This window comes from Vitis riparia, chromosome 2, assembly GCF_004353265.1.
Source record: "Vitis riparia cultivar Riparia Gloire de Montpellier isolate 1030 chromosome 2, EGFV_Vit.rip_1.0, whole genome shotgun sequence".
Lineage (NCBI taxonomy): Eukaryota > Viridiplantae > Streptophyta > Magnoliopsida > Vitales > Vitaceae > Vitis > Vitis riparia.
Window position 1 is genome coordinate 17993031 of NC_048432.1, and position 20350 is coordinate 18013380.

At 33.9% G+C, this 20350-nt stretch overlaps 2 protein-coding genes across 2 annotated transcripts; both read right to left on the reverse strand.

Annotated features, from left to right (window-relative positions):
* Positions 1–3797: 3797 nt before the first annotated feature.
* On the reverse strand, positions 3798–8368 carry LOC117926944 (cellulose synthase-like protein G3). Its single transcript, XM_034846283.1, has 6 exons — positions 7219–8368; positions 5923–6072; positions 5629–5754; positions 5072–5500; positions 4629–4976; positions 3798–4539 (listed from the first exon to the last, which is right to left on the reverse strand). Exons 1-6 carry the CDS (start codon positions 7819–7821, stop codon positions 4018–4020), a joined length of 2178 nt encoding a protein of 725 aa, XP_034702174.1. The 5' UTR covers positions 7822–8368; the 3' UTR covers positions 3798–4017.
* Positions 8369–8463: 95 nt separating this feature from the next.
* LOC117926955 (cellulose synthase-like protein G3) lies at positions 8464–11485 on the reverse strand. Its single transcript, XM_034846295.1, has 6 exons — positions 10889–11485; positions 10463–10612; positions 10243–10368; positions 9687–10106; positions 9200–9547; positions 8464–9091 (listed from the first exon to the last, which is right to left on the reverse strand). Exons 1-6 carry the CDS (start codon positions 11462–11464, stop codon positions 8549–8551), a joined length of 2163 nt encoding a protein of 720 aa, XP_034702186.1. The 5' UTR covers positions 11465–11485; the 3' UTR covers positions 8464–8548.
* Between the last annotated feature and the right edge of the window lie 8865 nt (positions 11486–20350).

The window sequence follows — 20350 nt, forward strand, 5'->3', positions numbered from 1 at the left end:
TTCAGATTTTTGTTGTCTAAATCCCCAAATTCTCCTTGTAACCCACCTATCATAGGATTCCTTAGTTATTAAGTTTGGAAAAGGGGTGAATAACCTCAGATATTTTGTTTTCTAATTTTCTTTATATATATCTCTCGGGAGCTTGTTCTTGAGGGGTGGTTACGACGCATCCTTTGTACAAATTTGCAAGGAAGTAAAATACAGAGCACTTGCTCTGCTTTTCATATATATTTTTGTTTTCTCATTCTTTTTCTTTCTAGCAAATCAAACTCTGAGGATTTTTCCTTAGAGGATGAGAGGCGAGGCTAGACTCTTTGTCTCTTGGAGTGAAGAAAGCCGGGTAAGTTCCCTCATGCATAAATTGGAAGTTTTGTTGTTTTAGTTTTTAATGAAGAGAAAGTGTGACCCGTTAATGGTTTTTATCTTTTTAGTTAACTTAAAACGTCTTTAAATCACCTGGGCCAACACTTGGTAAGACAAGTGATCTCCGTCCATGGAGATTCACTAGTTTACCCCTTGCGAGCCTCTGGGAGGTGACTTGAAGGTAGGATTTTCTAGAATAGCCAACACTTGGTAAGCTTTTGGACTCCAAGGAGACATCCATTAGTTATCTCTTGCGAGCTTTTGATGGGTAATCCAAAGTTAAAGATCACCTTGAATGGCAAGTGCTAGGTGAGAGGTATGAGCCATTGCAAGATACATCAGTGAAAGGGATTTAGTGTTTGAACCCATTAATGGGAAGCATCTGTATAACACCGGTTGGAGAAGGAACTATATGTTAATTCTCTAATGCGAGGAAAAGAAACAAGTGACCGGAACTCCCTTTTTGTATGAGGAATCTGAGCCTAGTGATCTGAAACTCCAAGAAACACTTTTCTTTATAAGTAAAATCAGTTACTATTTTTGGTTAGTTTAAAACCAAACCTTTTTTACTCAAACATCTTTATGTTTTCTTTTAAAGTTAACCTTGAAATGAAAAGGCACCAATTCAACTTTGAATTAATATCATTTGTGAAGTGAAAACCCATCCCAGTGAACGATCCTAGAGCCACTATGCTATAGTAGCTTTGTCTTTGCTACCCTAGTATATGGTGTAATAGGTTATAAATTTTGTTGATTAATCCCTCAATCAAGGAGCACCAATTGGACACGAATCAGCTGAGACACCAATTACGCATGAATCATTCACCTCTCCCGCGCATCTTTGAATACAAAACTTACATCATATATACTTCTCCCCAGAGACTTCAATAACATATTTCCACACAAAATCTTTTCGTAAAGCTTTCAAATCGGAGGAACTCATTCTAAAAAATAATAATAACAATAATAATTAAATTTCATTATATAATTGACCTTAAAAATAATTGTAAAACATAATTGAAATATCAAATTAACAATTAAAAATAAAACATGAAAGAGTGAAAAAACAGTGTTGGGTTCACTGTTTAGAAAAACACTACTATGTGCCTTGTTTAAAAGATATTGTTGGGTGCCACTTTAGTATTGTGCATTATTTAAAAATGGTGCAGTGCACCATATAGCTTTATTGTACTGTGCATGCATAAATGCTGCTGCCAGGTGCAATAAATTTTGCTGGTGCAATAAAGGCTCTTGCATGTGCAATAAAGGCTGTTGTAGGTGTAATAAAGGTTGCAATTAAGATTTATTTGACTTTGTTGTGAGGAAAAAATAAATAAAGGGGGAAAGCTCTAGGTTGCTGTAATAAAGGTTACAGTTGGGATTTATTTGACTTTGTTGTGAGGGAAAAATAAATAAAGGGAAAGATCTAGGTTGCTGCAATAAAGGTTGCAGTTGGGATTTATTTGATTTTGTTGTGAGGAAAAAATAAATAAAGGGAAAGATCTAGAGAAGAAAAATAATGTCGTTAAAGGCTTGAAACTATGAGAAGCTGGACACTGAAAAAAGTGAAAAACAGAGAGAGAGAAGAGGAGAAAAGTGAAAAACAGAGAGAGAAGAGGTGATGAGAAGAGTACGGCTGTGTGAGACTAAGAGATGGTGAGTGACAGAGAGAAAAAAACTACTTATTGAGAATCGAGATGGAAGATGCAGTTCTTCACATTGTGTAGCTGCCGAAGGAGAACTTCCGTAGAGATGAAGTTGTCAGAGTGAGAAAGAGGAGTAGCACTTCAGTGTTTTTGCCCAAGAAGAACCCGATCTTCAGGTTGCCGAAGAAGAAGTTGATCTTCAGGTCGCTGAAGATACGAACCATGAAGAGCTAGGGTTAGGGTTAGGTTTCTCCCCCAACTCATTCTCTTTGTTCCATCTTCAGCCTTTAATGTGTTTATGGGGTTATAAAGTCTTTAATGGTAAGTTGTTTCTATTTTTTTTTATTAGCCACCTCAGCAAACCAAAGGCTCATACTTTAGTGAGCAAGGCGTGAAAGATGTACGCAGGGCGCGCCTTTGAAGCGCTTCAGGCGAAAAGACGTTCGCCTTTTGTGTTCAACGTTGTTGTGCCAACGCCTTAAGGAGTTTTTTGGATGCCTCGCCTTAGAGGGCATCTCCAAGCGCGCCTTTTAAAACACTGGTAAAAAATAGGTTACTTTTCAAGTTAAAAAATGGAAGATGTTAGTTTTATAACTTTGAGATCTTTTCATCCCTTCCACTACCTTTCAACTTTTGTATTATCTTCGAGAGACTTTTAAAAGAAAATGTTACTTTTATATATTAAAAAAAAGGGTGAGAGTATTTTCTATAAAATAGGTCATTTTTTAGACTTAAAAAAGTTGAGGATTAATTTTAGAAAATTGAGATTATTTTATTTCTTTTAATCAAATACCATTGAAAAAAATGAAGTATAGAAATAGGGTGTAGCTAGCTACAATTGATAAGTGACATAGATAAGAATGTTTTCACATCCTACTGGTAAAACTATGTTTGAATCCTAGAAAATTTAAAGAAAAGAAAATAAAAAGGAAAAGTAAAAAAAAAAAAGTAAAGAAAATTAAAAGATTGATTTAAAATTAATATATTAATTTTATATGTTACTTCAAATTCATTTTATTTGTTTTTTCTCTTTTATATAAATATTAAATAATTTAAAAATAAATTAATTTTTAACTAATTTTAATTATATTTAATTTTCTTTCATATTTTTCATTTGAAACAAAATATGAAAAATTATCTTCCTTAAGGATTTTTTTTTTTTCCATTTCTTAATATTTTTGGGAACTAAATATAACTTAAATGAAAAAGAAGTATTATATATGAATATCTCTCGTTCTTATAACAAAAACGGACCTACATCAAATAGGTAGTAGAAAAATCAAAAGAGTTCATCAAAAAGGGTGATGACAAGAGTTTTATACTTGATATCAACTAATTAGGCATTCTTTAAAGATTTTATGAATAATGTTTTTTTTATTATATATATTACTATATTTTTTAATTAATAACCAATTATGCAATTTAATAAAGATAAATCATCAAATACCAATTTTCCTAAAAATTTAATTTTACAAGATTTGGATTCAATATACATATCATGCTCCTTAACACCTTAATGTGCTATTCTCGTTATTCCATGTATACATCCAAATTTAATCATGAACTTCTTAATCTCTAACCAACAAATTTTCTATTTGTAAGGGACAATTGAATGACATGTTGAGTAATTTAATATTACTAAATTTTGTGATCGATGATGTACAAGTGAAGTTTGGAGTTGAAGAACAACCTTTGGAAATATTTGAATATATAAAATTCTCAATTACAAGTCTTGCATCTTCTAATATGATTTATCTATATTTTAAAGAATCACAAATACCTTAAAAATATCATAATTATCCTTATATTAAACAAAACCATTTCTAAAATACAACTTGCAAATATAAAATTTAATGATCCTTCATCCATTATTTCTTCTTTTACTCTTGGCTTACATATAGTCGACTCCAGCCGGCCCCCAGCCAACCATAAAGTATTCTACCACTATATATATATAACTGAGAGAATCAGTCACCACATCTCAAAATGCCATGGAAGATGCTAATAATCAATAAAGAGCCCAGGCTAGAACAATTGAGATCAATGTGATCTTCACTGGTAATTTTCCTTCATCAGTCCTCAACACCATGGCTTCATATATGGGCCAGCAGTTCACTATTCCAAAACCAGCTAACAACATCTGCAGAAGAAGATCTTCAAGCCCTCCTTGTTTGAAGACCAGTGCAATTCCCTTTAGGAATGAGGCCAAGTTGATTATGGCTGCTGTTGTTAGTGGCAAGAACAAGGGTGATGCAACTCCAAAATCGAAGATCCCTTCCTTGTATCTCTTGCTTTGCTCCTCTTGAACCACCTTGCTTGTCACATTAAACCCAAAAGTCGAAATCCCCATAGACTTCAGGAAGTATTCAATCCACCCAAATGGGAAACTTGAGAGTCCTCTCATCATCCACATTCTCTGATTGTTCCACCACCTTAGTGTTGTCCCCCCAGATAATATGAACTCCAGATAATCTTGTCCATAGGCTCCAAGGAAAAGGAATACATTGACGAAAAACCAAGGATCTGAGACCTGCAAAACCATGTGGATTTTCTTGCTAAATATCATTTCTATTGGTAATCATGTATACATAATTATAATACCATGGATGAGATACATACCTTTGGGAAGATTGAGGTGGAATTGAGCAGAGCCAGCTGGGGGAGAAAGGCATAGATAGTAAGGGGAACCGACCAGAAAGGCCAGAAGGTATAATAAGCAAAACCTAACCCTGACAGAAGGTTTATGAATCGGACTCCATAGATGATGGGGTTATGTTTGCAGAAGACTACTTCAAGGAGGCCAACCGACCAACGCGTAGTTTGATTCAGCGAGTCATGGAGGTTGAGGGGTGAATTTCCCAGAAATGCAGGCCTTTTAGGTTTGCAGTTAATGGATTTCCATCCCTCACATTGCAGCTGATGGCTCGTGTGCAAGTCCTCAACCAAAGAACCATACCTAAAGCCCATCTGCACATTGTATAGAAACCAAAAATAGTATCCAAATATGTTCTCCAAAAGTGGTACTCCTACCTAGACTTCGGTTCAAGTGACCATCAGCATACCTTGGTGCCCCATTTGGTTTGGTTCTCAAAATTGCAGCCTGCAACATGGTGAGCCATTGCTAAAACTTCTTTGGACCTGATCGACTTGCTCGTCAGTTGATCCTGGTTCATTTCTGGGGTTTCTGATGGGCCACCAAAGAAGATTTTTCGCCGGAAAAAACTTCCAGAACCTACAAGTTGAGGGCCTGCCAATCCATCCATTCCGGACAATTGAACTTGATACACATGCCTTAGTTCACCATCATAGATATCACTCTTATTGATCCCATGGAAGATCTGCGGAAACTGAACATACCCAAGTTTTGGATCCATTGAAGGGTCTAAAAGATAGCACAGCACGCGAAGAGGTGTCTGTGGATCATTGGAGTACATGTCGCCATCTAGGGTCAAGATCACTGGTGCGTTTGTCATGGTGGCTGATACTCGAAGCTTCAAATACATATAATTAATTAAACAAAATTATAATATGAAGAATATGCAATGAGGCTAACAAAAAAAATGCACATTTCTATTGAACGATCAACCATAAGTAATCTTTAAGTCATTAAAGCCCTTACTAGGAGGTTAAGGGCACCGGCCTTGAAGTGATGTGGGGAATCCATTCTTTTCTCTCTAGAGATGTATACGAGGTTTGGCATGTCATGGCCAGTGATGTCCTTGTCTTTGCCACGCTCTAGTAAAACCTGTTTATATCATTACACTTGTTCAGGACATAAAAAAAAAAAAAAAAAAAAAAAAAAAATTCCCTCTTAATTTGCTTCCATTAAAAGGAGTAAAGTGGTTTTTCATTAAGATATATAATAGAATTTTGCAGCATGTATAGGATGACAGGCTCCATTAAGAACACAAACCTGAATCACAGGAGGATGATTCTGAGGTGTAAATTCATCAGTCCATCTGCTGAAAGCTTCGATTTCTCTTTGATCAGGGATATAATCGTTGCTAATGCTTCCTCTCTTGACCACATTCTCCACTCTATCTCTCATCCTCTCGTACATCGACTGCATCATTATCAATAATGAATCATTTTGATTATTCTGCTATACCTTTTATTTCAAATGATTTTCCATCAAATATTACTGTTTATGGTCTTTTGTAAAATAAAGATATTTTAAACTGATGGTAATTGCTCAACTAATCTATTTGATCTTATTCAGAAAAAATGAATTTTTTTTAAGGAACCCACTTCACATAAAACCAACAAATGCCTACAAAAATACATTTAGTTAAGCTTTGATATAACCCAGGTTTGGCTCTTCTGATTCTCGAACAGATGTTCCTATTAGGTTTGGTTTAGGCAGAAAGCTAGTGACATGGAAGTTTTGAATGGTAGGCAATTAAAATGTCAAAAATGACCCTATTGTTGTTGGCCTATGCTGGTTGGAACTTGGATATATAATGGACACCATAAACCAAAAAGAAAATAATAAAATAAAAAAAAAGTAAAAAAAAGAAGGAAAATGAAGAAGGACACCTCTCTTATCTTGGCTATAAGAGAAACCCTTTATCTTGGCTATAAGAGAAACCCTTTATGTCACGTTTGTTTGACTAAATATCTAATGGGATAAGATAGGAAATGAAATATGATATCCTATGTTTGCTACGAGAGAGAATAAATAATTTAATTATTTGTTTTATCCTATGGTCAACTAAAAATGATATAAAATAAGAGGTAAGATATATTATCTATCTTATTTTTTATGTCATTTTTACACAAAATATGTTTATTCTATATTAAGATATAAGATATGCATATATCAAGTACTATAAATTTATTTTTTTTCATGTCAGTTTTTTATTTTTTTTATGTACTCCTTTTGCAAAACAATTTTTTATTATAAATTAAATTTATGATTAAAAGGAAAAACCTAAAAAAAATAGTTGTAATATATATATATATAGTTTTTATACATTGAATAACATAATATAAAAAAAAATTATTTATAAAGTTTCAATATTTTAATCATGAATATTATTAAACATAAAAGAAATATCATCTTTTTAAATAAAAAAATACCGGAATGTGATATAATTGCTATTTTAAATATTGAGAAATAATATATATTCTATATTGTTTTTGTAATTATTTTACAAATTAAGTAAAAAAAATTAATTAAGGCTCCTAATGCAGAGTTCTAGACTGTTACCTTAATCTGATCGGTCTCAGGGAACCATGAGGGGTTGGATGCAAAATACGCCTCGGGGCACCTCTCTACTATCTTGTTTATCTTACAGTAGGGTAGCCAGTGGGTGGCAAACCTTGCAGCCTCCATGAAAGCAAAGAGAGTCAGCTGGGAACCTCCGTCATCCGACACATATACCGACAGCTTCTCTATTGGATAATCATAAGCCATCACAGACAGGGCAGTGTTCACCACATCAATCGGTGGCTCCTTATATGGATCAGCAGTGCATATAAACACATCCAAAGCAGGGTACTCACTCTCCTTGGCATGATGCTCAAGGTGTTCGATGAAAACCTGACGTTCTGTCGGACACATGCGAAAAGCCAGAGAAGTTACCCACAAGAAAGCCAGCACTGCGTCAGCTAGAAGAATGAGGAGGGAGACTATGGAGGTGGAATGGAGTAGAGCGATGAAATGGTGATATAGCAGAGCCAAGATGACACACAAGTATACAACTGCGAATACTCGGTTTGCTGAGGTCCGACGCATGAGCGCCCTTGTGTGAAGAAGAGGAAGGCCATGGCTGGCTGTGCTCTTCCTCTCAGTCGCCCCCTCACCTCCCATTTTTCCCCTGCTGGTCCGGTGCTTGGACGAGATTGTCAGGACTCTGTAGTAAGCCTTAATATAAGATGTGCTCCCGAGTAGGACTAGTCCAAGAATGTTATAGTCTTGTCTTCCTCAACCAAAGATGGCGCCAAGAAAATGAAATTGGATGTCTTTATCAGGAGGAAGAAAAACAGTGTGATGCAGACGCATTCTTGTATTCTTCTGCCAATGTCGTAAAGAGACTAAATTCAAGAAATTATCGACTGCTTTATTAGGAGAAGAACAGTGTATGTAATTATTGAGCTCAAGAGACATTTCAGTGTTTTGTCGGGACAAAGAAAAGTAAAAGCCGTGTGAACTTGTCCACAATTACGTCAGGAGAGTCAACTCTGGAAATTTTAATCCATGAATAGTTGGGGAGAAATTTTATGACTTTCTAAGGAGGTCACATTTGTCTGTGCATTTATTCAACGAATTTAATTTTTAGTCAGCACACTTCAAGGATTTTTGGCCAAACTTGGGGTGATTTAAAATTAAAAAGTAGAATTGTAGATGTGAGTTGGCCTAAAAAATATTCCCTATTTAGACTCTCTTAGCCACGTAGATATCCATGTTGGTTGAGGTACTCTTGTTTTCTTTCAAAAAAAGGTAAACATGATGTTAAGTAAAAATGATGTGTCTCTTCTTGATTCAACTAAGGAACTAATGGAGCAAACAAAGAGAAAATTAATCAAGTCCCCATATCTTAGAATGCTATCGAAGATGTTAAGTAAAGAGCCCATGCTAGAATAATTGAGATCAATGTGAGCTTCACTGGGATCTTTCCTCCGTCGGTCCTCAACAGAATGGCTTCATATATTGGCCAGCAATTTACCGTCGCAAAACCTGCTAAGAACATCTGTAGAAGTATACCTTCAAGCCTTCCTTGTGTGAAGACTTGGGCAATGCCCCATAGGAAAGAGATGAAGTTGATTATGGCAGCTGTTGTCATTGGCAATAACAAGGGTGATGAGACTCCAAACTCGAACAGCCCTTGGTCATATCGCTTGCTTTGTTCCTCTTCAACAGTCTTGTTTGTGACACTAAATCCAAATGTGGAAATGCCAATGGTCTTCAGTAAGTATTCCACCAATCCAAACATCATGCTTGAGAGCCCTCTCATCATCCACACCCTCTGATCATTCCACCACTTTTGGATTGATCCTCCAGACAACATAAACTCAAGACAATTTTGTCCATAGGCTCCAAGGAAAAGAAATAGACGCAAGAAAAACCAAGGGTCTGAGGCCTGCATGAAAGACCATACAATTCCTCATTAAGCATCGATTATTTCAATTGATCATTATTTATAATTACAATACTAATTGATCAATTACTGCATATATGGGATGCATACCTCTGGGAAGATTGAGACACACTTGATGAGAGCTAGCTGAGGTAGAAAGGCATAGATGGTAATTGGAATGGACGAAATAGGCCATAATGTCATGTGCCCATAACATAAACCTGTGAGAAGGTTTATGGAACGGGCTCCAAAGGTGATAGGGCTATGCTCGCAAAATGCCACTTCAAGGAGTCCCACACACCATCTTACAGTTTGATTCAACATGTCATTGAGATTGATGGGCGCCTTTCCCAGAAATGCAGGCCTTTTGGGATTGCAGAAAATGGACTTCCATCCTTCACAATGAAGTCGATAGCTTGTGTATAAGTCCTCAACCAATGATCCATACCTAAATCCCATCTGCACAATGTAGAAAATCCATCTCCTAAACGTGTCCCAAAAGCGGCATTCTTGTTATATGTTTGAGTATTTTTTAATTTTTGTTTTCTCTATTTATGAGGGGAGAAATTTAAACTACATACGAGAAACAAGAGCTTACCCTGGAGCCCCAACTGGTTTGATTTTCATAATTGCAGCCCGCAACATGGTGTGCTAGTGCTAAAACTTCTTCGGACTTGATTGACTTGCTAACTAGAAGATCAGGGTTCAGTTGTGGGGAGGAGCCACCAAGGAAGACTTGTCTGCGGAAAAAACATCCTGTACCTATATATGTAGGCCCTACCAATCCATCCATTCCAATTAGAACAATTTCACTCTGTCTAGATTCAGCACCATAAGTATCATTCTTGTTGATCCCATAGAACATCTGAGGGAACTGAACAAATCCGAGTTTTGAATCTATACAAGGGTCTAAGAGAAAACACAGTGCACAAAGAGGCGTTTGCGAATCATTTGAGTACATGTCGCTGTCTAGGGTCAGGACTATTGGTGCATTGGTCATGGTTTCTGATACTCGAAGCTTCAAAATGTAAACAAATTGTTTTATATATGTAAGCAAGGGCGATTCAGAAACATAAAAATGAAGAATGAGATTAAATGGAGACATAATTCCTCAACAAAAAATGGCTTATGGGTCATTGGCTATGCTCAATTACCAGGACATTAAGAGCACCGGCCTTGAAATGATGGGGCAAAGTCATGTTTTTCTCTCTGGACGCATAGACAAGGTTGGGCATTGTATGGCCGGTTATGTCTTTATCTCTGTCGGCCTCTAACAAAACCTGCATGCCTCAATGTACCAATATTACATATGTATCAGTAGGTGCCTTGGTTGTGATTCCTTATACCTATTAGTACTAGGCTAACAAAGCAAACCTGAACAACAGCAGGATGATCTCGAGGCGTAAATCCATCAGCCCATCTGCTGAAGGCTTCAGATTCTGCCTCATTTGTGATATAATCAGGCAAAATGCTCCCCCTCTTGACCACATTCTCCACCCTAGTTCTCATTCTCTCATACATCATCTACAAATTAGGTTATTTTTGGTTTCTGAAAATTGAGAAAAAAATGCGAGGGGACTAAAATAAAGAAGAAAAATGGAAAAAAGAAAAAATGAAAAAAATAAAAATAAATTTAAAATCAATAAATTATTTTTATATAGTATTCTAAGCTTATTTCATTTATTTTAACATAAACATTTTGAAAATTACGAAAGAGCAAACCTAAAAAGGGATGGAAAAGGGAACATTTTACCTTTTCCATGGATTAAACCACACGATAGGACAGCTCGTGTATCTTACCTTAATTTGAGCGGTCTCAGGAGACCATGAGGGACTGGATCTAAAATAGGCCTCGGGACACCTTTCTAAAATCTTATTCTTTCTACAATAGGGTAACCAGTGGGTGGCAAACCTAGCAGCCTCTATGAAGGCAAAGAGAGTCAGCTGAGAACCTCCATCATCAGAGATATACACTGACAGCTTCTCCGGGGGATAATCATAAGCCATCGCCGATAAAGCTGTGTTCACCACACACATAGGTGGCTCCTTGTATGGATCGGCAGTGCATATAAAGACATCCAACCCTGGATAATCACTCTGCTTGACATAATGTTGAAGGTGTTCGATGAAAACCCGACGCTCAGTTGGACACATGCGGAAGGCCTGTGAAGTTGCCCACATGAAAGCCAGCACTGCATCAGCTAGAAGAATGAAAAGGGGGACCATAGAGGTGGAGTGCAGCACAGCAATGAGATGGTGATATAGCAGAGCTAAGATGGCACACAAGTATACAAATGCAAAGACTCGGTTTGCCCAGGTCCGGGGCATGAGCACCCTTGTGTGAAGAGGAAGGCCTTTCGCTCTTGTCTCTTCCATTTTTTGGGGTGGATTGGTACTCTGTGTGCTGCCTCAATTGCTTGACAGTGGTTATCTTCTTATTTATGTCTATCTATACTGATAGAAAATATTATGCCTTGGCCTGGCTTGCCTTGTCTCTTTTTGAAGAAAAGGAATATATTGAAGGCCTTGTTTCATTTCTTCGAATTCAAATCGAACTTGGCAGCTTATATTTGTCATTTTTTCTGTCGTTTTCTTACGTTTCTATAAGCACATCCTTATTATAATAGCTAACCACAAATAACCTGACAAAGAGTTCCAAGAAGACTGAGGTCAGTGCACATCTCTCAACATAAATATTAAATATTTCAGTGGACATCTTTCATAAAAAAAAAAAAAGAAAAAAAGAAAAAAAGAACATCAGCCCTCAAGACCATGGCTTCATATATGGGCCAACAGTTCACCATTGCAAAACCAATTAACAACATCTGCAGAAGTAGAGCTTCAAGGCTTCCTTGCCTGAAGACTTGTGCAATGCCCAATAGGAAAGAGACCAAGTTGATTATCGCTGCTGTTGTTTGTAGCAAAAACAAGGGTGATGCGACTCCAAACTCGAACGTCCCCTTCTTGTATCGTTTGCTTTGTTCCTCTCCCACCGCCTTGCTTGTCACATTGAATCTGAATGTGGAAATGCCAATGGACTTGAGGATGTATTCAACCGACCCAATTGAGTAACTCGAGAGTCCCCTCATCAACCATACTCTCTGATCGTTCCACCACCTTTGAGTTGTCCCTCCAGATAATATTACCTCAAGGTAATCTTGTCCATAAGCTCCAAGAAAACAGAATATATATACAAAAAAACCAGGGATCTGGCATCTGCAAAACCATTCTAATTCTCTCAGTAAATATCAATGATACTATTAATCACTACTTGATTAACTATGATTCTAGTAAAAGCATAAATGGAGATACCTTTAGGAAGATTGAAACATAGTTAAGCAGAGCTAGTTGGGGGATAAAGGCATAAATAGTCATGGGAATTGACCAAATGGGTAAGAGGGAATAGTATGCAAAACATAGGCCACTAAGAAGGCTTATGGCACGGGTGCCATAGGTGATTGGGCTATATTTGCAGAAGGCCACTTCAAGGAGGCCTAACTGGCCAATCGTATCATTTGATTCGGAAAGTCATGGAGACTGATGGGTAATCTTCCAAGAAATGCAGGCCTTTTAGGATGTCAAAAAATGGACTTCCATCCCTCACATTGTAGCATGTAGCTAGTGTACATGTCCTCAACCAGTGACCCATACCTAAAGCCCATCTGCACATTATAGAAAACGCCAATTCCGGAACACAGAATTAATTAAACAAGTACTTCAGAACTGGCATCAATCCAATATCCCAGTAGTAACCAAGCCTACCTTGGTGCCCCATTGGGTCTGGCTCTCAAAATTGCAGCCTGCAACATGGTGCGCCGATGATAAAACTTCCCTGGACACGATCGACTTGTTCACTAGGTGATCCTGGTTCAGTTCAGAGGTTTCAGTCCATCCATTCCCGCGGGATGAATTTGAAATACATGCCTGGCTTCACCACCATAAATATCATTCTTGTTGATCCCGTAGAAGATCTGAGGAAACTGAACATACGCAAGTTTCGGATCCATAGATGGGTCTAAGAGATAACACAGCGCACGAAGAGGTGTCTGTGAATCATTGGAATACATGTCGCTATCTAGGGTCAGGATCACTGTTGCATTAGTCATGGTGGCTGATATACGAAGCTTCAAAACATATAAACAAAAGTATTTGTATTTATAAACACATGGTTGATTCGGAACAATACTGGAAAGAAGAATTGGGTTGGGGGGACAGGGGGTGGTGTTGCAGGCACTTATTTTGAAAGATCAATCATAAAGCTGGGTGGCCATTAGTCAACTTACCAGAACATCAAGAGCACCAGCCTTATAATTGTGGGGTAACTTGATGCTTTTCCCTCTGGATACATAAACAAGGTTGGGCATTGTACGGCCTGTGACATCCTCATCTTTGCCACACTCTAACAAAACCTGTTCTCAATGCGTGCCCTATCATATTAGTACTAAATTAAAATCTTTTGCCTCCATTAGAGGCCGCCTTTTTTCTTTAGTTAAATGATCTATTGCCACGATATGGATTACCCATGTATATATTTTTTAGAGTTTTGGGTCAAAATGACCCATTTTTTAAACTTAATGTTGAAAACAGACACATTTTCAAACTATTGTTCAAAATGACCTCTTTAATGCCACATAGGCGCCACATCATTAAAAAATATTTTTTTTCGTCATTATAGTGAAAGCTACAGTTGGGAAACGCTGCTTCATTTTTGCATTAAAGCCGCAGTTGCCAAACGCGGCTTCATTTTTTAACTAAAGCCGCGGTTGGCAACTACGGTTTTAGTTAATTTTTATTTAAATTTAAAATTTAATTAAAAAATTATTAAATTACAATTTATGAATGAAATTTAAAAATATACTTAAATAATAAATTATTTATATTTAAATTTAAAATTCTAGTATTATTTCTACAAACATAAATTGATAAATAGAAGATATTATAAATGAATGTTTTATTTATTAATAAATTAATAATCTTAAAATAATAAATTTATATAACATATAAATAATATATAAATTGTATAATTTATTAATATAATATATTTAATTTGTTAATTTTTAAGATATTAATTTATTTATATTATGATAAATTTATCTTTATCGAAATAATAGTATAGTAGTTAATAACTGAGATTTTAATTATAATATTTTTTTTTTCACTTTCCAATTTAATTAAAAACTATTAAATCACAATTTATGATTGAAAATTTAAAAATATACTTAAATAATAAATTATTTATATTTAAACTTAAAAATTTAGTATTATTTCAATAAAATAAATTGATAAATAGAAGATATTATAAATGAATATTTGATTTATTAATAAATTAATAATCTTAAAATAATAAACTTATATAACATATAAATAATATATAAAATTGTATAATTTATTAATTTAATATATTTAATTTGTTAATTTTTAAGATATTAATTTATTTATATTATGATAAATTTATCTTTATCGAAATAATAGTATAGTAGTTAATAACTGAGATTTCAATTATAATATTTTTTTTTACTTTCCAATTTAATTAAAAACTATTAAATCACAATTTATGATTGAAATTTTAAAAATATACTTAAATAATAAATTATTTATATTTAAACTTAAAAATATAGTATTATTTCAATAAACATAAATTGATAAATAGAAGATATTATAAATGAATATTTTATTTATTAATAAATTAATAATCTTAAAATAATAAACTTATATAACATATAAATAATATATAAAATTGTATAATTTATTAATTTAATATATTTAATTTGTTAATTTTTAAGATATTCGTGTCAAATGACCCATTTCATTACTGATCAAATGATAATGGTTGGGAGTTTGCTCTATGAATAATTGAACTGAAGACATTCCATACTTTGATGGCACCAGTAGCATACGTGCAACTGTCCGATCATTTCTTACCACTAATGGTTGAAATTTGTTCATTTCAGTTGGATGACGACATTTCAAGACTAACTGATCGTCTCTGTCAACACCAATGATATCATATATCATTTTCAACAACTCCACAAAGGTCGTATGAATGGGCACATCTGTAGGCTCAATCTCTACATTATTTCCAATATATCTCAAGTCCGTTTCTGTCCTCAAAATTGTTCCATTCCAATAACATAGAACTTTTACTGTGGAATCAGTCATAATCGCCTTCACATAAATAATAACAAAAGGTTATTACATAAAAAAAATTATATTTATTTAAGTAAAAAATAATACTTTATGGTCAATGATTCATAAAATACAATAATAAATCTAATAAATATTGGAATGTAACAAAGCTTCATGTCTAAATACCAAGTTCAACTCAAATGAAAGCAATGTATAAGCAAATAAGTGTATAAGTAAAGAGTAGGATGATATTATGAATTAATATTATTTTTGTGGTCCAATAAAATGTTTTACATATGTTTGGGTTACAAACACGTTTAATTTATTTTTCTAATTTCATAATTAGGATGAGATTAACTTTTAATATTTTTTTGATAAAATGAAATTAATATTTTTATATTAAAAATTAAAATTTAAAATAAATATGTGTTAATTATGTTAATTCTTTTACAACTCAAAATTATCTGTTAAATATATTTTTTAAAATAAATATATGTTAAATATGTTATTTTAAATAAAAAAATGAGATTTTAGTAATTGCAAGAAATCCACCCTAGTCCACAAGCTAAGGAATAATTTTTAGAATATACAGATTTTGAATGGTGAACTCTAGTACCTCCTAACCACACAATCAACCATAGATTAGGATCCCCACAAAATCAAATGTGTAATGAGAAAAAAAATCAACCAATACGAGAACTACCTAAGATGAAGATACAAATATTCTGAAATTTAGGTTGAGGATAAGAAATAATACAAAGAAAGTGAAACAGTGACGTGGATGAATTGACAATACCTGCTAAAGAAAGGAATTAAATGAAATCCTAAATTACTCTATAAAGTGCATTTAGGTAATTTTGCAGATTTGGCGTTTTTTAATGTTATTAGTAAAAAGTTGGTACTTGAATTGTATTCATAATTTGAAAAGTTTTTTTATTGAAACTTTCTTCTTAAAAGAAGTGTCAATATTTCTAAACTTTCTATTTTATAAATTAATCTCTTTTCTCTTAAGTTTCTAGTTTGAGTCTGCAGAATTTTGAAGTCTTTGTTATTAGAAATTTTATTCGAAGGTGTTTCTATACAGTAGGATGTTAATTCTAAAAAGGGAGTTTTTGTTTTTGTTTTTTTTTTTTTTTGATTTTATTTTTCAAAGATTTAGGAGTTCTCAAAAATGAACAATAGTCGTAACAAGTTGCTACATAGGTTAGGTTTGCTTTCCATAATTTTTTTTAGTTTTAAGGGTTCTAAAACTTTATAAATAAGGCTAATGGATGTAAAAGAGGATGATGATTGATGATCCAAAGATTTTTATTTTTATTTTTTTATGGGTGCAAATTTTGCAATTTTCATGGTAGGACTTAATTATTTTACTTCTAAGTGAGACTCCTAGGGCCTATGTAAGTTTGTAAGATTGCTTCTTTATTTTTTTTTTCCTATTTTTTATTTTATTTTTTCCCTACTATTATAATTTTATCTTTCTTCTCCTTAAATCTCAAAAGATTGAAGTCCTAGTCCGCCTATTTGATTATAGAAAACCATCCTAGTGTTGTCAAATATCAAGCAATCAATTACACACAAAATGTAATCACAGCATTCAAAAGATCACCAACCAAATCACAAATGAAATTTAATGTCAATGAAAGTACGTATTTTCATCTTTTGAATGGCTCATAATGATCATGATGATACAATAAGTTTCTTGATGAACTTAACACTGTCAAAGAGTTCTAAGCAGGATGAAAAATAAATAAAAAGTGAAACCATGACTAGTTAGCAACTTAGCTTACCTCAAGTGAATCAAGATGTTCCAAAGGTTTCAATAGTTATATTTGCAAGAATGACAGATGAAGCTTTTGTGAATAGTCTTTGCATGTGAAAGGCAATTGAATCTGGCCAAATGGACAACAAGAATAAAAGAAAATTATATAAGTCCATGTTGTTCAAGAAGATGGTTGGTGTGTGCATTACTAAAACACAATTGGATATTTACTGACTCATGTTTGTGAACTTAAATGCTCCTTAATATCAATTCAATATTAGATTTAACAGTAAAAGTATCTTCCCTGGACAACAGAATTTAAGAATAAAGTACTTGGCTAATCCCAAATTGGTGTATTATGTTAACAGGGAAGAAGAATCAGGGCACCTAATTCATATGATAAAAACTTTTGTAAAGATATAGGATTTAGTTAGTAAATTGATCTTCATTGTCATATGAGGAATGATTACAGGGAGAGAGAGAGAGAGAGAGAGAGAGAGAGAGAGAGAGAGAGAGAGAGAGAGAGAGAGAGAGAAAGAGCTGGTCGTACTTCCTAAAAGTTTGAAGCAAAGGTTGCCTCTTACCAAAGTGTTCTGGTTATTGTTTTTGGTGTTTAAATTTAATTGCATTTTCTTTTGAATTAGTCAAATCATTCATATAAAAGTTAGCAAAGGGATTCATGCAACTGGGCTTCAAACTAGTAACTTTTTACTTTTTCCTATTTGCCCCTTTCAACATTAGCATTAGTACTATCAACATGAACAACAATTACTGAATTAGTTCAACATCAATAATACTATTTGTGAAGAAGAAATAAATAAAAGTTGCAAACCAATATAACTGACTAGCATCATATGCAGCATCATTCCAATCTTGAAAATCACGGATTTGTCATTTTTCCCCAGAAAATATCATTTTCCCCACAAAATATTTATTTCCCTAGAAATTATTAATTTCCCCAAAAAATTATATTTTTCCCAGAAAATTTCATTTTCCCCATAAACTTCAACAAATGTTTGCATCTTAAAAGGCTTTAATCTTTGGATGATAACAAACCATTTTTGCTAAAATAGCCGTGAAGAAAATAATAGAGAAAACCAAAAGCAATGGAAACAAAAATATTTTTCTAAAAACCGAGATTCTGGTATGGGAAAAAAAATGGGAAAGTGCCAAAAACTTTACATAAAATAAGTCAAATAGAATATTGGGACTAACCTTAAGGTTGATATAGCTCCAACAATGCTCTCTCAGTGGCCCACTGGCGAGGCTAGGGTTTTGAAGGAAAAAAAAAAATCAGAGAACACCACGGGCGGGAAGATAACTTGGTAAAGTAAAACAAATGGTGTAAAAAAAAAATGGGTTTTATGGCTGACGTGGATCAAAGGGGCTATTTTGAACAATAGTTATAGAGATAGCCCAGTTTTAATATTAAGTTTGGCCCGCGGCCCATTTTGGCCCAAAAGTCTATTTTTTAAACTAAAGTTCCAGTAATATGACTTTTGGGCCAAAATGGGTTTTTGCTGAAACTTAATATTAAAAATGGTTTCTTCCCAAAGTAATGTTCAAAATAGCCCCTTGAATCCACCTCAGCATAAAACTCAATTTATTATACAATTTTTTTTCACTTTACCAACTTCATCCCTTCTCTCTTCCCATCCCGTGCTGTATTTTTTCCTTCAAAACCCTAGCCCGAGCAGCTCTTGGTTCTCTCCTCCCAAATCTCTCCATTACCTTAAAGACAGATGTTCACTTCTCGCATATAAAGCTCCGTCCTTTGCAACACTCTCTTCAACACTCCTTTCTCTCTCCAGGCTCTCCCTATCTCTGTCTCTCTCCAAATCTCCATTTCTAGCATGGTAGAACCCAGGAAAATCCTTGTCTACAATTCTCATTTGATGAGGTATTGCTGGTTTTGAAGCCACGTTGAGGTTTCTGCAATGGGAAGTGGTTTTGACTACTCAATCTCAAGCTTTCTTTGCTTAGAAACCCATACTGTGTGCTTTGATGATCTTAATTGTAACGCCATTGATGAATTTTTTCTTTCTTGGAATTTTCAAAACCATTATCAAAACCCGATTTTTAGAAACAGTAGATCGGATTCCTGGATTGAGTTCCCAATGCTTAGCGAAGAGCGTCTTAGAGAAATGGTTGAGAGAGAGGGGGAGTATATGCCTAGAGATGATTATCTAGGAGGTTGAGAAGTGGGGACTGGACCTGGGTGTGAGGAGAGAGGCTGTCGATTGGATTTTGAAGGTCTGTTCATTGATTTTATCAAATGGGGTTTTGTAGATGTTTGGCTTTTTTTCTTTTTCTTTGTTTTACTATTTCTCCCTGGATCAGTTTCGATTTTTTTTAGTTGTTTTTGCAACAATAGTTAAGATTTTCATTTTTCCCCCTCGTTTGGCTGTTCATCCCATTTTGATCAAATTTTTTATTTTCTTCAACACCTATTTTTCTTATCTAGGAGGTTTTCTGGTTGATGTTTACATTCTCATTGAGGCCCAATTAATTCCCGCAATGGGTCTTCTCGTTTTGTGTTTCCAAGTTTCTCTGAATTTGGATTTGGGTTTTTCTTCACTCTCTTCATATTTATTTCACCATTTTTTTTTTCTGGGTTTTTGATTGATAGGCTTTTGAAAATGGTCACCTGAAATTGCCTTTTTCACTGTCTTTAACAGGCTCATGCTTGTCATGGCTTTGGTCCACTAAGTCTTTATTTATCTATAAACTTTCTGGATCGAGTCCTATCGGTCTACCAACTTCTGTAAGTTAAGAAGGTTATGAAGTATGATTTTCAGGATCTTTAAAATAACATCAAATAGAATATCAAAGTTTTTAATTGAATGTTCCATATATAAAACAATATAATAATGATATGGTTTTTATTTATGAGATATTAAAAATTATTTTTTTATAATGTTCAGTAAAAAATCTCATTTTAAAATTTACTTTTTAATATAAAAATATTAATTTCATTTTATCAGTAAAATATTAAAAGTTAATTTCATCCTCATTATCAAATTAGAAAAATAAATTACACGTGTTTGTAGTCCAAACACATGTAAAACATTTTATTGGACAACAAAATAAAATAAAATAAAATAAAATAAAATATATCAAATTATGCAATAATAGACATAGTAGTAAGCTCAACAGTTTCTCAATTTATTTTCCACTATATTAATGTTTATTGGATTTTTTTGTGACTTTGATTAAACTATTAAAAATTATATTTTGTAATGCATTTTTTGTATTTAATTTCATTAACTACTTTTGTCAAAAAATCTATATATGACAACTATTAAAAATCTATAATAGACATTTTTTGTATTTAATTTCATTAAAAATTATATTTTGTATACTATTATTTTGATAAA